At 39.9% G+C, this 20,682-nt stretch overlaps 1 protein-coding gene across 1 annotated transcript in view; it reads left to right on the top strand.

Annotated features, from left to right (window-relative positions):
• The window catches only part of LOC106875989 (CD109 antigen), a 64,578-nt gene that overhangs the window by 19,232 nt on the left and 24,664 nt on the right, over positions 1–20,682 (top strand). Inside the window, exons 9-20 of the mRNA XM_089348308.1 lie at positions 1,593–1,677; positions 4,282–4,408; positions 5,785–6,024; positions 7,175–7,360; positions 10,173–10,274; positions 12,159–12,221; positions 13,580–13,774; positions 14,936–15,085; positions 15,649–15,786; positions 16,568–16,616; positions 18,758–18,871; positions 19,420–19,525. Coding sequence (XP_089204434.1) covers positions 1,593–1,677; positions 4,282–4,408; positions 5,785–6,024; positions 7,175–7,360; positions 10,173–10,274; positions 12,159–12,221; positions 13,580–13,774; positions 14,936–15,085; positions 15,649–15,786; positions 16,568–16,616; positions 18,758–18,871; positions 19,420–19,525 — 1,555 coding nt within the window. The remainder of the gene's footprint in view (positions 1–1,592; positions 1,678–4,281; positions 4,409–5,784; positions 6,025–7,174; positions 7,361–10,172; positions 10,275–12,158; positions 12,222–13,579; positions 13,775–14,935; positions 15,086–15,648; positions 15,787–16,567; positions 16,617–18,757; positions 18,872–19,419; positions 19,526–20,682) is intronic.

The raw sequence follows: 20,682 nt of genomic DNA, 5'->3' as shown, positions 1-20,682 counted from the left end.
CTCAAAGATTTCTTAATTTCAATGTATTTAGTTACAATAACAACAATCCAGTGTTTTTTTCCCCCATTACGGAACCAACAATATTTCAGTATTAAACCTTACTTCAACTAATACTTACTAAAGCTTTCTGCAAGCCATCTGCATAACTTATCTCTGTGTTCTACAATATGGAAATGGTGCTTCTTTAGACTGAATTTTACCTCATTTGATACCAACCCAACAGAAACCTCCCTTGGTTCTATGATCCAAATTCCCTGTATTAAGATTATCTAAATTAGTCTTTCATTAAAATGCCATGTTAATTTATGTTCCAAACACCATCTTAATAATGAGTTTTGTTTCAATAAATTCTTCGTTATTTTCAAAATTAATTGAAAAAAAGAATGTGTATTTCAACAGAAATATGCTGACAAAACGATTAAAATGATCTTAATCAAAAGATTCCTTCGAAATTTTGTGTTAATTTTTGTCCCAAACACCAATTTAATAATGACATTTATTTTACTAAATTCATTGAAACAAAATATGCTAACAGAGGTTTTAAAAGCGATCTTAATTAAAACATTCCATTAGAATTTTGTATTGTTTCAAGCATCTGTTTAGTAATGACCAAATTTGGGCACCAAACTGTTAATTCGTTAATGATTTAACTTTTAAGTTAACTTTGGAAATCATTATCGAACTAACTAATTTCCATTAATTCAAGTAATCTTGTTAACTTCAATTGAATTGAAGTTAACAGATTTTGTATTTTTGGCACTTTTTAAAGGTAGTTTTTAGGTGGTTTTAGAGAAAAAACTGGGTTTTTTTTATTTTACTTCTTTCTATAATAAAAATTAATGTTAGTGGTTTATCAATAACTTCTGTTACTTTAAGAAATAGTTAATTGATTGTTAATGAAGTTAACTTTTCAATTAATGGTGTTCACCTTTGGTAATGACAAAATTATATTAATAAATACTATATTTTCAAAATTAATTAAAACAAAAGCAGTGCTGTTCAGTAATATCATCATCATCATCATCATCATCATGGTAACAAAAGGATTAAATTTTATAAAGGACTTATGAAGCTGGAATTTTTGTTTGGGGGGGGGGGTTCCAAGGTATTTTGACACCCAAGAGTACAAAAGCCCCCACCAAACAGGACACCATCTGTCGCTGGGTTAACTCTCCCTCCACACTAGATGGCACTGGTACTCATTTCCACCTGAATGAACTGGGTGCAATGAAAAATGAAGTGTGTCGCTGAAGAACACAACATGCTGTCTAGTGTGGGAATTGAACCCATGACCTAAGAGTTGTGAGCCTAACAACAAGGCCACACACATACCTTTATTCTGAATCAAAATATTAGAATCTTTTGTCTTGGATTAGCCAAGGTTGTGTGAATGTAACCTGTAGAAAATGACTGCGTGTGTGTGTTTAGGAATCTGAGAGACCGTTTCTGCTCTTGGACGGTCAACCTAATCTGTCAATTAGGTTGAACACCACCACCACCACTTGACCCTTTGATGCCTTTAACAGTTTGTTATAACAGGTATGTTAAGCATTCACTGTCTCTCGTATAATGAACACCTTATTCTTTTCCAGGGACTCCTCGTTTTGATGTCAATGTGACAGTGTCTCCATATTTCATGGATGATGTCGATTCCATTGGTGGTGTTGTAATGGCCAAGTAAGTAATGATAATAGTAATAATAATCGTTTATACTCAAGGCACAAGGCCTGGAATTTTGGAGGAGGGGACTAGTCGATTACATTGACCCCAGTATGTAACTGGTATTTAATTTATCCACCCCGAAAGGATGAAAGGCAAAGTTGACCTTGGTGGCATTTGAACTCACCATTCCAACTTTCTCTTTCATGTTTTCTACCAACTTCTTTGTCACCTCCCAAAACCTATCTTTCTCTTCAGTATTCTAACCTACCTGTGGGATATATTCTCAGATACAGGTTGTCCAGAAAGTCTCTCCGCAGTAAGTGTTTTATTGCAAAATAAATATTTATAAGATGGTATAAGACTACAAAAGAATATATTAGACTTTACAAGACTTTATAAGAGTTGTTGAAAGTGTCGTCTTCCATTTTCAATACATAAGTTGACTCTTCTACACATGGTTTGGAATACATCTTGGAGAGTCTGATGCGGTATGGACCGTGTGAAGGTTATGTTTGCATCTTTTAGCTCTTTAATGGTTTTCGGGCGATTCTTGTACACTGATCTTTTACTTGCTCCCCAGAAAAGAAAAAAATGTCTGGTGGTGTTAAATCAGGTGATCTTGTTGGACAAAGTCCCTTCGAAATAATCCATTCACCGAAAAACTCTTGAAGTAGCGCCATGGAGGTGCATGAAGTATGTGCGGTAGCTCCGTCTTGCTGAAAGTATGCATTATTAATTTCACTTTCAGTGAGTTGGTCTTACAAATGGAGAGGTGATATTTGAGCAATATCTCTCGGTGTTGATGGTGTCTTCAAAAAATATCACTGCGGAGAGACCCTTTGAATACCCTGTATATTCTGAGAATCACATTAGGGAGCCAGAAGAGAAAATGCTTGACAAATTTACACAACAAAAGACTGCAGTGTTTGACTGCATAACAATCGGAGTTGTGAGGCATTCCAGATTGCAAGACTCTGTGTGTGCACTTGAAAGCGCTTCCACACCATTTCTGACCACCAACTTATATTCAAGGCTTTGGCTGACCTGAGGCTCCAATGGCTGGGTTAGATGGCACTTATCCAAAGTGTCACACAATGGGGTCAAAAAACAAATCCAGTAAGAGAAATGACCTTCTTGACCAAATGGCAGGTACCTACGTCTGTTGTTGATGTTAAATTCATTGTTGTAAATTTACTGTGTAAGGGACCGTGCGATGCGAGGTGAAGGGATAGGCTCCTTAGTACATCGCACAGTCCTTGCAATAATTATAAATTGAATAATACATATAAGTGCCAATGAGAAAAAGAGACACAACCATGTAGAATGATTAAAGGAAGATCTACTGATATGTTAGCATGTGTGTCTGTCATGTATACAGAATAACAGAAAGGCCATCATGAGAACAAATGTATGTGTACATGTAAGCATAGATGTATGTGTGTGTGTTAACATAGAATGGTAATGAAGAAGACAGTCAAAGAGTCTATAGACATCGAAACGAGAAGTTCATAGACACAAGGACGAGAATGTTAGTTTGTAGTCAATTGTACACGGTAGTTGAAATACTGTATCAAGAAGTTGTGGGCATGATGCTGAGCCAGTTGGAGGTACATGTTGTACATGAAGTTGTGGCTGTGATGCTGCTGCCTGGGTAACTTGATACGGGAGATCTTGCAGGTTGTATATTCGCTGTTGATCGATGGTGAAGTAATTCACGAACAGAGAATTGTTGGAACCTGAGCGAGTTGCTTGCTGAGTTGTGTACATAGAGAGATGATGTTGACGATATTAAGATGATGGTGGCAACAAAGAAGGGGTTGCCATAATGCTGTTGGACGAAGAGAAAACCATAAAAACTTTCATAAAAGGATCTTAAATCCTTCACACTATTCTGCCATCTTAATATAAAGTAAAAGTTATACTTTTATAAAATAATCCTAAATTATTCACATATTTTTGCTGTGTTGTCGCTGGAACTGGCTGTCTTGTGTGGTCAGTGGCTAGAGCTTAAAAAGTCTGGAACCAAAGACATGTATTGAGGACAAAGCTGTTTTTTTACAGAAAGTAGTAGGCTTGAAAAAGGTTGTTCACGTGATGCCATCTAAAGTCTCTGATTGGCTATTCACTGTCAGTTGGCACAACAGTAAGAGACAAATTGCACCAATACCAACCATTTGGAGTAGTGGACACAATGGGATACAAACAGTGGCTGAAAGCCAGTTGGTCCTTAATACATTTGAAAGCACACACACACACACACACATATAAAAATGGAACAAAAACGCAATAGAGGGCATTAAACATTCGGACAGATAGACGACACAATGGCAGACAAGAGAAACAACAATTAGGACAGGCAAAAAAAGACGGGTCATTTTTGGCTTTCTTTCATCAGTCAAGTACCAGAAGTCATGACTATTTTGGACAGTTACACTTGAGATGGTTCGATCTGATTGTCCCCCAAAAAGTGTAAGCTAAGAGCATTAGACCCCTTTGTATATATATATATATATATATATATATATATATATATAGTCTCTGGACTATTCTACAACTGTGTATGACTGTATACATACTTTTGTCAGTGTAATCTATAATGTTGGTCATCTTAAATTTCAGCCATACAAGTGGCAAGGCTACAATTGGTTCTGCTGTCATTAAACTGACCATAGTGCCACCAAACCAAAACTACCGTTATAATAGAACTAATGACCATTTACCATCTTTACAGAAAGACGTGGAATATGTAAGTATTCTCTTTCTCAATCCTGTAATTCTAAGTGAAAATGTTCATCTCTAAGGCTCATAACTATTTTATTTCTAAGACATTTAACTTTGCATGGTTAATATTTTTTTTTCTTTTCATGCCATTCTATTGTAATCCCAATAATATTCCAGTCATTGGTGAAGGGGCATGGCTCAGTGGTTAGGGTATTTAGATCATGAACGTAAGGCCACGAGTTCAATTCCCGGTAGTGCATTGTGTTCTTGAGCAAGACACTTTATTTCAGGTTGTTCCAGTCCACTCACCTGGCAAAAGGCAGAAGTACCTGTAATTCAAAAGGTCAGCCATGTCGCATTCTATTTTTTGCTGAATCTCCCTGAGAACCACATGAAGGGTAAGCATGTTTGTGGAGTGCTCAGCCACTTGCACGTTAATTTCACAAGCATGCTGTTTCTTTGGTTGGACCAACTGGAACTGTTGTAGTTGTGACAGAGGTGGTGCCAGTTTCGATTCCACTGTCATGTATAAATGTTGCAATGAGCTCTGGATTTGCATGGCATTCTTCTCCATTGCTACTGGTCAGTCATTTGTGTATCTGTCCATCTGCCTGGACATTTGTCTGCCTTGTTATTAGTCAAACTGCTTTCCTTTTACCTTCTGTTTTCTCATTTGTCCATTTAGTTCTCTTTCTCCTTCCATTTTCTTCTCTATCTGACTCTTCACTATCAGTTTGTAGCAGCTGTCATTGGCTGTTCAAGTGCATGTTATTAAATGGAAAAACTGTATGAATCACCATAAGACATTTTTGTGTATAAATATATTGTTTATTCTGTTTTCACCTTTTGCAGAGGAAGCATGTAGTACGATGCAAAAACATGTGTGTTTACTTACAAAGGAAGTTTTGATTTTTGCTTTTGCACTGAAAGAAGTAACATATAATATTTGTATTACAGCATGTATGCATGTGTGTAATAATGAGAACAGTCATTTTGAGAATGTGTGTGTGTGATAAAATATCTTTGTTTACGAACCATATATCTTGTTGTGGTGACTAGACATGTGAGTTGCATGTGAGAGATTGTGCATGAAGCTGCAGAGAAGACATGTGTCTTTGACCACAGCCTGGCAGGAACTGAGTCCATTTCTACAGTGTAATTCAGAACGAGGCTAGTGTCTCAGAACAAGGCTACTGTGTCAAAGCGAGGCTAGATGTCTCATCAATATATTTGTCTGCGGTGCAGGTCGACTCATATTACTATGTAATATGTAGCTCTGTTTGTCTATCCAGTTTTCCCCCGTTTGTCTGTCTGTTTTCCTGTTTGTCAGTCTGTCTGTCTCTCTTTTAACCTGCCTCCCTGTCTTTGTGAACATTACTTTATATATTCTTACCATTTCAGTTTAATGGACGCATTGACTTTCGATTTGGAATGTCAGAAATCCTAAACCAAATGAAGCAAAAGATGTTCTCAAGCCTGAGGGACAGTGAACTTATATTTAATGTAACTGTCTACGATTGGTTCTTAGCTATGTCTCAAAATGGATCAGCCACATCTCATTGTTTTAGTTCCAGAGTCAAACTTCAGTGGGTCGGAGATGCAGTACGAAGTTTTAAACCAAATACACTTGTCTCAGTCACTGTAAGTATGGTCTCAACATCCACTCAATTTCCTCGACTTCATTTTATTCTCTCGTTGCTTTAGAATGTATTGGGGGGAGAGGCACTGTTAGTCAAAGAGGAACATTCAGCTGTAATTGCCCAAGCATGGGCTACACTTTATGAGGAAGACTGCAGCTGGTCGTATATGCAAATCTTCCCACTTTCCCACCGGATGTTTCATCATTGTTTAACATCCATTTTTCATGCTGGCATGGGCTGGATGGTTCGACTGGGGACTGGCAAGTCAGGAGGCTGCACCCTGAAAGGATGAAAGGTAAAGTCGACCTCAGTGGAATTTTAACTCAGAACGTAGTGACGGACGAAATGCCGCTAAGCATTTTGCCCGGCATGGTAACGATTCTTCCTGCCTGCCGCCTTAATCACAATACACATATTAATTTCCATTTATTCATGTGCCAAGATTTGAAACCATTATTACCGTTATCATTAAGGCAGTGAGCTAAGCAGAATCGACAGCACATCAGGCTTTGCAGTGTTTCATCCAGCTTCAGGTTCCAAGTTCAATTTCGGCCAAGTCCTTTTGGGGTTAATAAAATAAATATCAGTTAAGAACAGGGACCAATGTAATTGGCTTTCTGACCCTCCTTGGAATTTCTGTTCTTGTGCCAAGATTAGAAGGAATTATTGGCATTTCTTCTGGTTCTTCACTTTCTGAGTTCAAATCTTGCTTATAAGTACCTGTCAAATACTGGGGTTGATGTAATCAATTAATGTCCTTTCCCCAAATTCCAGTCTTGTCCTTATATTAGCAAATTACTATTATCATCATCATTTTATCATGAAAAATTTCAGCTTATTTTGCTGGGTGTGATGAAGAAGGCGTCAGCTGTCCACAGTCAGCAGACTAAGGTGACACTTGTTTACTGGTCATGCTTCAAGAACCCTGTGAGGAACTCTTGCAGTTCCAAGCAATGATGATTTTTGTAGGTGTTCTATCTTTACATTTGTACCAATCTTTTTGAACCATGTTGGTAGTTGAATGCTGATACGTCCAAGCACACCAATCACCATTGTATTGGTATCACGTCCACTCTCTTCATGGTGCCACAACCTCTGTATTTCCCACTTCAGTTCGTCGTAGTTATTTATTATTATTATTTAATTTCCAGTTGGCACTAATGAAGCCAGATGGTAGCCGTGTTAACGATGAGAAGAAGGAAGTAAATATAGAAATTTCTGTGAAGAATTTAAATGGCAGAACATCACCCTATAGTTCTGAACGCAAGAAACCTGTAAAAGGTTTTGTTACCTTTAACATAAATGTCGGCAATGATGTAGAAATTATCACATTTACGGTAAGTCTTTCTCATATTTCTATTCTACCAATAATATTATCTGTTGTTCAGTATTAACAATTAGGAAAATGGACAAAAGTCTTGGATATTTTTTTTTTTTCTGTAAACCCTTCTGATACCAAACCAGATGAGACAACCCTCTCCACCACCACCTGTATTTATGATGTTTAATCTAATTAAAGTGATAGCATGTTGTCAACTTAATGTGACAGTCCCATGAAAGGGAAGAATGCTACTGTTATTTAGCCCTAGGAAACACCGTTTCCTGTTGGACTTGACACATTTCCTGTGTCCTTATGTTTTCAAAGTGGAGACAAGCACCTCTACTCAGCAAAACCTAGGGCTAAATAACAGTAGCATTCTTCCCTTTCATGGGACTGTCACATTAAGTTGAAAACATACTTTATCGTGCTGTTACTGCATAAATCTCTCTGAGAGATTTAAAAATATATTATTTTAATCTAATTGTTTTAATATGTTGATAATTAAAAACTTTTCATTGTATAGTAATTTATTTTAGAACCTTTTGTAATGTTCTAAATACTAACTTATTACTGTTGTCACCATTTGACATCCGTTTTTCCATGCTAGCATGGGTTGGGGATGGTTTGACGGGACCTGGCAAGGCAAAAGGCTGTTCTGAGCCCTATTGTCTCTTTTGTTATGGTTTCTGCAATTGGATGTCCTCCCAATACCAACTACTTTACAGAGTGTGGACTGGGTGCTTTTTATGTGGCACCAGCATCAGTGAGGTCACCAAGTAACTTGCAAAACAAAGATCCCTTGACTGAGATGGGGAGTGGGATTGAGGTGGGGTGGTTTTGTGTCTGGTTAGGGTATGCTGGAGGGTCAGAAATAGGCCTCTTGTAGTAGGGGAGACACGTAGCTACCCCAGTTAGAGAGAGAGATGATGGTGACGTGTACCTTCACGGTACAAGGGGGTGAGTGTAAGAGGAGTGGTACAGAGGATAAGACAGGGTGAGTGATAATGGCAAAGTTAATCTTCCCATATCTTTAGGCTCAGGCATAGTTGAGAAGTTTCTTTCTCAACCACATGGTTTCCGGTTCAGTCCCACTGCATGGCACTTTGTGTTAAGGTCTTCTACTATAGCCATGGACTAATGTGGATTTAGAAGACAGAACCTGGAAGGAACCTGTCGCGTGTTGTCATAGTGAAAACGGTACTCCCCTTCCCACATGGCAAAGTGGTATGAACCAGCCACTATAAAGTCAGACAGTCATTGTAGGGGTCAGTAGTAGTAGTAGTAGAGTCATCATACCAGTTGTCAGTTGGAGTCAATGTCAGTTACGTGATATGAGTTTGAATTACCGTCAAGGTAGATGTTTCAAAGTCGTCTTGCGGAGCTATCAGTGATAGATGAGTCAAAGATAATAAGATGTGGAATATCATCACAACATGAGTGGCGACAATATTAGTGCTCACAATAACATACAATTGGACAAGGGTCTCACATTATAACACGTGTGTTTGTGTATGCATGTGTACACGACTATTTATATATGTATTGTCATCATCATTTAATGGCCATTTTCCATTGCTGGCATAGGTTGGGTGGGTTGACAGGAACGGCCAGCCAAAGGGCTGCACTAAGCTCCTGCGCCAGTTTTGGCATGTTCTCCAGGGCAGTGTGCCCTTCCTAATGCCAACCACCTTGCAGTGTGAGCTGGGTTCTTTTTCTCCTGGCACCAACACTAATGAGGTTCCCCAGTAAGATGCAAGAAAGAAAAACAAATTAGGTAAAGAAAAGCCCCATGGCTACATGTGTGTGTGTTGGGGTGGGTGTTATGAAGCAGGAGATGGCTTTATGCCAGGTGCTGTGAAGTTATGATAAAGGGACAAGAACAGAGGGGAGATCCAAGGCTATCCCCATCACATTATAAGGATTAGTAGTTGTGATTGGGAAGGGGCTGGGGTGGGGGTGAGGCAGGAAGGGTGGGGAATATAAGAATGTGAGGGATGAGTGACAGATGGTTGGATGGAGGTGGATAGGTGGTGGAGGGGTTTGGAATAAAGTGGTTAGGGGTTGAGCTGTGGCTCAGGAAGGAGGGTAGAGCAGAAGGTAGGGAGGAGGTGATAAGATGGAGTATGGTTGAGGGAAGAGCTATGTAGGGACACAGAAAGGTGTTTGGTGAGAATGCAGGAGGAGGAGGTGACTCGTGGGGGAAAGGTGGGTGGTGGTGATGATGTTGATGGTGATATTCATCATCATTGTCGTTTAATGTCCACTTTCCTTGCTGGCATGGGTTGGACGGTTTGACTGAGGACTGGCAAGACAGGAGGCCGCTCCAGTCTGATCTGGCAAGGTTTCTACAGCTGGATGCCCTTCCTAACGCCAACCACTCTGAGAATGTAGTGGATACTTTTTACATGCCACCAGCACGGAGGGTCAGTCATGTGGTACTGGCATCAGCCATGCTCGAATGGTGATTTTTATGTGCCACTGGCACAGGTGCCAGTCAGGCAGCACTGGCAATGACCATGCTCGAATGGTGCTTTTTATGTGCCACTGACACAGGTGCCAGTCAGGCAGCACTGGCAATGACCATGCTCGAATGGTGCTTTTTATGTGTCACTGGCTGATTTTTGTCTTTTGGTGTGTAGCAATTATAAATGATATTTGAATCAGTATTGAAAAAAACCTCTTGGTGGTTTGATCTGTTATAAACAACAGCCAAATCTTCGAATCTGACTTAGAGGTGGAGTGGGAGCACTCAACAACAGACTTAACAGAATTATTTCTCCTAAACAGACATTTTTAATATATATTCTTTACAAATTTCTCTTGTCCAGGCCTCCTATGAAGACTCGGAGGACGCAAAACTGATAGCAAGTCGATATTTCTCTGAGAGCCAGACTTATATTTCTGTTACAACATCTACCAAGAACCCAATGGTAAGTGTTCTTATCTTTTCCTTTTTTTGTTTCAGTCATTAGACTGCGGCCATGCTGGGGCATCACCTTGAAGAATACTTTTCAATCAAATGAAATGACCCCAAAACTTATTTTTTTAAAGTCCGGTACTTATTCTATCAGTCTCTTTTCCCAAACCGCTAAAGTATTGGGGAGGTAAACAAACTAACACCAATTGTCATGCAGTTGTGTGGCTCACACACAATGGGCTTCTTTCAGTTTCCGTCTACCAAATCCACACACAAAGCATTGGTTGGACGAAGGCTATAGAAGACACTTGTCCTACTTTCCATGCACTGTCCAGTCCAGGATCCAGATCTCTGACCTTATAATTGTGAACTCCACACTCTAACTAATCAGCTTTATGCCCATCATCATCATAAACCTGTTTTCCTTGCTGGCATGGGTTGGACAGTTTGACAGGAGCTGGCCAGTTGAAGACCTGCCCAGGCCCCCATCTCTGTTTTGGTTTGGTTTCTATGGCTGGATGCCCTTCACAGTGTGTACTGGGTGCTTAAACGTGGCACCAGTACCCACTAGCCTGCAAGATTAGGATCATTGAGATGAAGAGGACATGCTTGGATGCAAGGACAACCAAGATTTTAACTAGCTTGATGTTTCTTTTCAAGTACAGCAAACCACTAGGTGTTATGGTTCCTTGTCATCCCCTCTGCGAGTTCCAACACCTGAAGATCCTTTCTCACCACCCTGTCTCATGTCTTCCTGGGTCTACTCCTTCCACTCTTAAGAATGTTGTTGACAGTGGCTTCATGCTTTCAGCCAATTAAACCATCGTCGGATAATGGCTTCACTGACCGAAACTGCAAAGTCACTGTCAACGACATTTTTGTTTAAGAATAATAAATTTGTACTTTGTCAAAGTACAGAGCAACCCATCAGATTAATGTAAAATTGTTTTTATTAAAACTGAACATAAACACACACACACACACAGTTGTAATAATGACATTGAACCAGAGATATTTTGAAATCATTTGATACGTATGTTTCAGGCTTGCATGATATATAATTATTTCTGTTCTAGGCACAAGGCCTTGAAAATTTTGCGGGGAAGGGGGCTAGTCAGTTATATCGATCCCAGAGCATAACTGGTACTTATTTCATAAACCCCCGAAAAGATGAATGGCAAAGTTGACCTCGGCAGAATTTGAACTCAGAGCGTGAAGATGGACGAAATACCGTTAAGCATTACACCCGGCATGCTAACAATTCTGCCAGCTCACAGCTTTTTGCATGATTTATAATAATAGGAATACTCGGACAACAATTTGGAGTAGTTTGTTATGCTTGACTCTAGTTGAAAGTTCTGGTACTGTGCACTGCTTTTTAGCGTAACATGTGTATGTGAGACCAACAACCTAACCTATCTGTATGGATGGAGTGCAATAATAAAAGGCTGCCAGTTACACTCAGTAAAAGGTTTTGTGGTAGGAAGATTTTGTCTCAAAGGAAAACTGCAGCACCTTATCTGCCAGTGGTTGGCGTTAGGAAGGGCATCCAGCTGTAGAAACTCTGCCAGATCAGATTGGAACCTGGTGCAACCTCCTGGCTTGGCAGTCCTCAATCAAATCGTCCAATCCATGCTAGCATGGAAAGTGGACGTTAAACGATGATGATGATGACACAGATGGTTTTTTTTTTTTATTTAAAACTGCTTCGCTTGTGTAAAGCGGATGTGTGTGTGTGTCTCATACAACCACAGATACACATTAAATTTGCCTTCAATAGTTTTTGTTTCCACATCTGTTGAGAGACGATGTCATACATTAAATTTACCAAGAGGTGCTGGTTCTTTTTATTTCTCTGCCAGTTAAATATAAAAATTTTGTTTTGCTTCTCTTTAAGGTCAATGAATTTATGGTGTTCCATGTGACAACATCTGCCTATGTCGAAAAGGTCTTTTACCAGGTGAGTTGGTGCCTAATAACTTTGTTCTTGTTAAGACAGTGATTTAAGAGAATTGCATGTGTTGTTGTGGGTATGTGGGTGGTATTGACTGTGTAAGGGTATGTGTCTTGCAGGTTACTTGGTGACCCTGTCAGTGCTGGTTCCACATGAAAATCTCTGCTTCTAGTGTCAGGCACTAGTGATGGTGCCACATAAAAAGCATTTGGTGGCGGTACCACGTTGGCACCATGTATAAAAACACTGACGCTGGTGCCACATAAAAAGCACCCACTAATCTCTGTAACGTAGTTGGCATTAGGAAAGGCATCCAGCCATGGAAACCATAGCAAAATGGACAGTGGTGCCTGGTGTGGCTCCTGGCTTGCCAACTCTTGTCAAACTGTCCAACTTAAGCCAGCATGGTAAACTGATGTTAAATGATGATGGTGATGTATAAAGTATGTGCTATCGTTTAGTGGTGATGGTTGTCCAGAGTACGAAGGTGGGCTGAAACGTTCATAGGTTGATCACGATGCAATGGTTAAATTTGACCAGATGTGTTTTATGCTTCGACATAGTCTCCCCTGCCGTCCATACACTTCTTCCATTGGTGTTGCAATGCTTGGATTCCTGTGGTATAGAAGCTCTCATCCTGGCCCTCAAAAATGTCCTCAACAGCTGATATGACTTCGTCATTGGTCCGATACTGCTTCCCAGCCAAGTGTTTTTTCATGTTGGGGAACAGAAAATGGTCAGATGGTGCCAAATCAGGAAAATATGGAGAGTGGTCAACCAGTTCAAAGCCACAGTAGCCATTGCAACCATGAACTTGTGTGCAGAAGCATTGTCCTGGTGAAGCAGGACTCCATTAGTTATCCGATTAACATTTAAATGTCTGTCATTCATCACCATATGGTGAATATATCAAGGTTTTCTAGGGTGGTGGCTGTGGCGGGACGTCCAGACCTTGGGTCATCTTCAAGACTCTCCCTATCCCTCTTGAATTCAGCTGCCCACTTTTACACAGTTGATAAAGCAGGAGCATCATCCCCTTATGTAGAAACCATGACAGCATGAATGTCCTTGGGAGCTAACCCCTTCTTCTGCAGATATTTGATCACACCACCGTGCCAAATTTTATCCCTTTTCACGAAATGTCTCTAGTACCACTTTTTCAATGTGGGTTTATCTGGAACAAAAACATGCAGTTAGCATCAGTAAAGGTTGAATTTAACGCATGCCAGGTTTAAGTACTGTATGATAACTCCTTAGTCAGCCTCTGAACCTTTCAGCCCACCCTTGTATGTGTTGTAGTACTGTGTGGGGTGTGTTTTGTGAGTTTATTTTTCTTACTGTTTATTACTGTTGTGTCACTTCAGATTGTTGCCAAAGGAAACATTCTCCTGGGAGATGAACTTGTAATGGGAACCAGTCGTCGAAAGACCTTCTCTGTTGCTCTATCAAGAAGAATGGTACCTACAGCTCGTATTGTTGTGTATTTCATTCGTTCTGCTAATCAGGAGGTTGTTGTCGACGTCTTGAATTTTTTCATCAATGGAGCTGCCAATAATGAAGTAAGAACTTGGAGTTAACTTAAATTCAACTCTTTGCAAGATACTACTAATAATAATAATAAAAATATCCTTTCTACTAAAGGCGCAAGGCCTGAAATTTTGGGGAAGGCGCTGAGTCGATTACATTGACCCCATTGCTCAGCTGGTACTTATTTTATCAACCTTGAAGGGACGAAGGGCAAAAATGGACCCCTGCAGAATTTAAACTCAGAACATAGCAACAGGCAAAATACTGCTAAGAATTTTGTCCAGCGAAAGATTCTATCAGCTCACTGCCTTATAAATAATAATAATTATAATAATAACCCTTTCTACTAAAGGCACAAGGCCTGAAATTTTGGTGAAGGGTCCCAGTCGATTACATCAACCCCAGTGTTTCACTGATACTTAATTTATTGACCCCCAAGGGACTGAAAAGCAAAGTTGTCCTTGGTGGAATTTGAACTTAGAACGTAGTGACAGGTGAAATATTGCTAAGCATTTTGCCCGGCTAATAATTCAACCAGCTCGCCACCTTAATAATAATAGTCCTTTCTATTATAGGCACAAAGCCTGGAATTTGTGGGGAGGGGACAGTCAATTACATTGACCCCAGTGTTTCACAGGTACTTAATTTATCAACCCCAAAAGGATAATTAATAACAATAATAATAATAATCCTTTCTACTATAAGCACAAGGCCTGGGATTTGTGGTGGGGGGGTAGGTGGGTGAATAGTCAATTGCATCGACCCCAATACTTGACTGGTACTTAATTTATTGACTTCGAAAGGACGAAAGGCAAATTCGACCTCGGCAGGATTTGAACTCAGAACGTAGCAGCAGACGAAATACTGCTAAGCATTTCGCCTGGCATGCTAATAATGATGCTGGTGTAATGTAAAGCCCCCAGTACACTCTGAGCCATAGAAACCATGCCAGAACAGACAATTGGAGCCTGGTTTGCCAGCTCCTGTCAAACTGTCCAACCCATACCAGCATGGAAAATGGACATCAAATAATGGTGAGGAGTTGAGTAGCAGGGTTGATTTCGTTAATTAAACTCTTTATTTTAAATTGTGTGGATTTGTTCCACTGCTGGGATTCATTAATATTTGATTAGAGGAATCCTGTCAAGTGAGACTCAAACTCATTAACTAACTGCACACCTTTATTCTCTCAGGTACGAGCAACATTCAACCGTGGTAAAGATTTCACTCGAGATACCATTGAGATCAATGCCTATGCAGACCCAGGTTCCTACGTGGCCTTTGCAGCTGTACCCTATGACCTGTACATCCGAGGTATGGGTGCTGGTATCACACAAAACAAGGTAAGGTTGCCAGCTATTTATATTTAGTCTCTCCTATTATGACCTTCTCCAAGAAATCAACATTAAAAAAATGGTGTGATGTGAATGCTTTGAGTGGTGAGGTGGCTTTATATATAATTTATATAATTTCCTGTGCCGGTGCCACATAAAAAATTCCCTTATACTGGTGTCACATAAGAAGCACCTGTGGTGATGTCACATAAAAAAAGGGCTCAGGTGCTGCATAAGAAACACCCATGTGGGTGCCATTTAAAAAAAGTACCAGGTGCACTCAGCAAAGTGGTTGCTATTAGGAAGGGTATCCAGCCAAAGAAAAACCATGTCAAAGCAGACAATGGAATCTGGTGCAGTTCTTTTCAAACCATGGAAAAACGGATGTTAGAGAAGGATGACCCGAGGCAATAGAAGACACTTGCCCAAGGTGTCACGCAGTGGGATTGAACCTGGAACCATGTGGTTGGGAAGCAAACATCTTACCACACAGCCATGCCTGCACCTACGTAAAACATTTTTACATATTTTGACCCTTTCTGAGTAAATCTTGTTTTCTTAATTTTTTGTAGTTGATAGACGAGTTGTACACCTATGATGAACCTGCCAACAGCACTTACAGGCATTTGTGGCGTGTCAGTGAAGCAGAATATAAATACGTGTTCTTCTCAGCCAATGGTTATGGTATGGATGCCGATTCCACTTTCTTGGTAGGTTTACAGTTTTCCTTGTTTATCTTTTCGATTATGTTACGTTTACCTGTCATGTTGTTCATCCCTTGTTTAACTGTTGCTCATTTGTTCACATCTTGGTTTTCTGTTGTTTACCAGTAAATAACTGATAACACATAACAAGTGAACCGATGAACAATAGATTGTTCATCAATTGTTTACATTGTGGTGTAAACGTGTTAAACTATTAAAAAAAAAAAATTAAATGGATCTTCATTGCTCACAATCACCAGAGCTGTGCATTGTGTTCTTGTGCAAAACACTTCATTTGACATTGTTCCAGTTCACTCAGCTGTAAATGATTAACTTTGCAACGGACTGGCTTCCCATCCAGGGGGAATGCTAGCCTACTCACCCTGTCAGTGGGGTGGCATCATTTGAAAGCTAAAAGACAACGCAAAGTGCATTGTGACTAGCAGTGTATAACATCTGTTAGCCTGGTCATTCACATGATACGGTTAATTAGGTCCTTAACATAGTTAATTAATCACTGATGCATGACACCTCCCAGACTTCCTCTACCCACTCCATCTTATCTACTGAATTCTTTGTGTATTCTTATATTCTTCATTGCCTCCGGCTTTGCAGCTTCTAAACACAACTTTTGCTATGAATATATTCTCTCTCGTCTTCTCTTTGCTTCCAACCATTTTTATAAAACTAATTACGTTTTAGAGAAATCTGACATTTCTACAATCCCGTTTGAGAAGGAAATAATTTTCTTAATTCCAAGTTCTTCCTCACTTATTTATCTTTGCAGCGAGCTGGTCTTTTAATCCTGACCGATGCCAACGTTACACAAAAGTTCAGTGAGTAAATTTCTTGTACGACTTGTTTAAATTAACCTGTATGTTAGTTAATGTCCTTAATTACATAGAGGGTGGGGTGGGGGAGATGATTATAACCAGCAATAATAACGAGCTGACTCTGTACAGTGACTTGGTGCACTACAACTAATTGGAAAGGGTTAAAAGCGGGGACAAAAAGCAGACATAAAAGTCGAGTAAGGAAAGAGAGCAATGAAAAGTAGGGAGTAAATAGAAAGGAAGAAAGGGTGAATTGGCATGTTAGGAGTATTGGCAGATTCCAAGAAGCATGGAATTTTTTAACAATGCAATGTCCTGACAGATTAAGAAAACATTTCCGAAAGTCATGGGTGCTGCACTGTTTATTTTCGTTTTTTTCTTTATAAATTTTATAAGTATGTCTATGTCATCATCATCATCATCATCATCATTTAATGGCCTGAATTAAAAAAAGGGGAACAAAGTTGTTGGAAATATTGTAGATAACCTTGTGGGCTTCTGCCAAGTTGGGTCCTAGTTGTTGAAACTTTAATGCTTTGATTCCCAGAAAAGCAGGATATTCTTGGCTGCAGTTTCTAGAAGGTCATTCGACCTTGGAGAGGCACTCTCTTGTATTTTTACATTTAAATTATACAGAGGTTTGCTTCGTCTGTTTTTTCCCACTCCCTGTGGTTAAATAAATACCAGTAAGATATTGGCGGAATTCTGTTTCTCCCCTAAGCTGTACACTATGGTCGAAAGAGATTGTTAGGCAGTTATCTTTTATATTTTGAGCTCAAGCCTTCCCAAATCCAACCTTTTCATGAATCTAGTAATGATTAAGTACCAGTTGAATACTAGGGTCCACTTTAATCTAATACAACCCTTCTCTTGAAAATCTGCAACCTTCAATTTAATATCGTTTTGGCAGAGCTTAACATAGTCTTCTGATTTGCCAACTCCTATCAAAGTAGAAAATTACTATTTGTAAATCTCACAATGAGAGATATTCAGCAACAGTACTTTGGAGTAAAGATTGTTTGCCAACATAACATGGCAGTCCTGGTTTAGGACGAATGTTGCTGTAATTTAGCCCCAGGAGACATCGTCTCCAGCTGGCTATATGACATGATCTGTGGCCTTATATTTTCGAACAAAGGAATCTAGCACCCTTGTTTGAAAATATAAGGATACAGATTGTGTTGTATAGCCATTGGAGACGATGTCTCCTGGGGCTAAATTACAGTAACATTCGTCCTAAACCAGGACTGCCACGTTATGTTGGCAAACAATCTTTCCTACCAAAGTGTTTGACATGTGCCAGAATGGAACATGGGTGTTAAACTATGATGATGGTCTCAAATAATGGTTATCATCATCCTCACTTAATGTGCATGGTCTTTGCTGGGTTGCATTGGTTCTACACATTGACAAGATCTTACAGATCCAAGCATTTTGTCCTGCTCCACTGTCTACTTTGTTAAGACTTCTACTGCTGGATGTTCTTCCTAATGCCAACCACTTTACTCTGTGTGTATTGGATATTTTTCCATGCTCCTGTCACCATCATAACTAAGAACCCCAAGGAGTGGGGGGAGGGCTTTATGCTAAAAGATGAGGGGGTTAAAGGATGAGAGAAGTAGATCAGAGCAGAACAGGTTTCTTGCAGTAGAAGGACCACGTGGTTACTCACATTTTCAAAGAGATCAAAGTGGTGCTGGGAAGAGATAAAAATGGTGAGGCATTTATAGGAATCTCCTCAAGGTACAAGGTGGGTAGAAGTGAGTGAAGGCAGAAGAACTTGGAGTATGGGGGTGGTAGAGGTTGCCAGACTGTAAGGGGTGGGGAATAGGTGAGGTGGGGTGTGTGAAGATAAAATGAGTTTTAAAAATCTAAAATGGGTTTCAATATTTCTATTTTTTAAGGTGGAAAACTGGCAGAGTTGCCACTGTGCCACCAAAAAATGCTCGACACCATTTCTTTCAACTTTAGGTACTGAGTTCAAATGCCTCTGGGGTTGATTTTGTTCTTCATCTTTTCAGGGTCAATAAAATAAGTAGCAGTTGAGCACTGGGAGTCAATGACCTCAACTTACCCCTTTTCCTGCAATTGCTCACCTTGTGTCAAAATTTGAAAGGAATATTTCAATTTTCTTTTTTTCTCAGATACCTGTAATACAGACCCCGACTACTATCCGTGTTTCCTGTCCGGTTGCTATTCTGAGCAACAGAGATGTGACAAACGCTTCGACTGTGCTGACGGTGCAGATGAACATGAATGTGAGTAAAAACGATTTTGCTGAAACTGTTTTTTTTTTATTCTTAGAACTGTTGCTATGACAACTTCATAGGTAACAAAGTTCTCACCAGATCTCTTCTTTGCTGATGGAATTATCTTTACATCATCATCATTTAGCATTTGTTGTCCGTGGGTTGGGCAGTTTAACCAGGGCTGGCAAGGCTGGAAGGCTGTACCAGACTCGAGTCTGGTTTGGTATGGTTTCTACAACTGGATGCCCTTCCTAACGCCAACCACTCCAAGACTGTAATGGGTGCTTTTACAATCCATCGGCATGGGTGCCATTTGCATGAGCCAAGTAGCTGGCAATACAAGGACCTATCATCTGAGAGAAGTGCCAGGCTGGAGTCTTTTATTATACATCTAACCCTTGGTCTCTACTTTGCTGTTTCTACTGACTTCTTTCTGGTCATAGAACCAGACAGGTTTTTGGGTGTAAAGAAAACCTAATAGAAACAAACTTGACTATTCTTCCTTATTTGACACCAAACTGTACTTAATTTAAACAAGAAATTCTTTCTGTTTTTAGGTAAATATGAAACAAAACAAAAGTTGATAACTGATATTGATCGAGTCAGCAGAGTCCAGCGATTCTATGATGATAGTTCTTGGATTTGGCAGGAATATTTTGTAAAGTAAGTCAATATATTGTTCTTTTATGAATGTCTGATAGCACAACAGGCGCCATGTATTGGTGAACACAATGTAGTGTGTTATTAATAGAAGACAAACTGGCATTTCTCGAAGTTGTTGAGCTCAGCATCAGACATTTGGATTAGGGGAATGTCATGTAGAAGTTCTATATGATAAAGAGAGGACAGTTCGTGTCTGCAAGACCTGGCAAAAACCATGTGATCGTATGGCTACCCTCACCCCATGCACACACATACATCAAATGGTCTCATGGCCCTTCTGATAAGAACCCACTGGATTTCTGTGTCAGGGGTCTTCATATGCTGGAGGTGACACCAGCTGGGGGTACCACAATGCTGAAGATTCATTAGAAACCACCACGTAGCGTACCTGAAGAACAAAGGCTGCACTTGTGTGGGTAAGAAGTGCTGAGTGCTTGAACCTGCTTGTAATTTGTGGAAGATGAAGACCAGGGAAGAATTGAGATGAAATGGTGAAAATATTGATCTCCAAAAGCTGAAACTCAATAAAAGCAATGACAAAAAAAACATATGAAATAGTAACATTCTGGTATCCGAAAGATCTGATGCAACATTGGTACAAGCATGGTAAACTGGTTGTTAAAATATGGCAGTGCTGTTGGCGATAGAGGTTGGGCTGTAATATATCTCGTTTGGGTGTCTCGTTATTCCTGTTAAGTCTCCGGCCACTGTCCCCTTCTTTAGCCTCTCATCGATCACTCACCCTTTCTCCTATCTGCTACCGTATTCTGCCTACATAATCAAGAATGCTATCTGCTCTGTCTTTATTCAATCCTCCTCCTATTGCCTTTTACTCCTCTAGTTTGCTTCCACCATCACCCCCACTCCATCTCTGTATCTCTCTTTTCCATTATGATGCCTGTATAATGAGGGATGGCATCTCACTTGCCAAGATCCAGTACCCTTCACCTTCACTCTTCATAACTGCTAGCCATCGCCCTCTCACTCCCCCTATAACTCTTCAGTTACATCTACCACTCCCACTCACCATCATCCAGCTTGTAGCTATCCCATCATGCTATTTTTTTTATTGGATGACCTTACCAACAACCAACATGTCACTGTCTCTGTTTCTCTTCTATTCACTCTCCCAGACATATTCACCTTGATAGAACGGT

This window comes from Octopus bimaculoides, chromosome 1, assembly GCF_046866305.1.
Source record: "Octopus bimaculoides isolate indiv1 chromosome 1, ASM4686630v1, whole genome shotgun sequence".
Lineage (NCBI taxonomy): Eukaryota > Metazoa > Mollusca > Cephalopoda > Octopoda > Octopodidae > Octopus > Octopus bimaculoides.
This window is presented reverse-complemented; position numbering and strand designations above follow the sequence as displayed.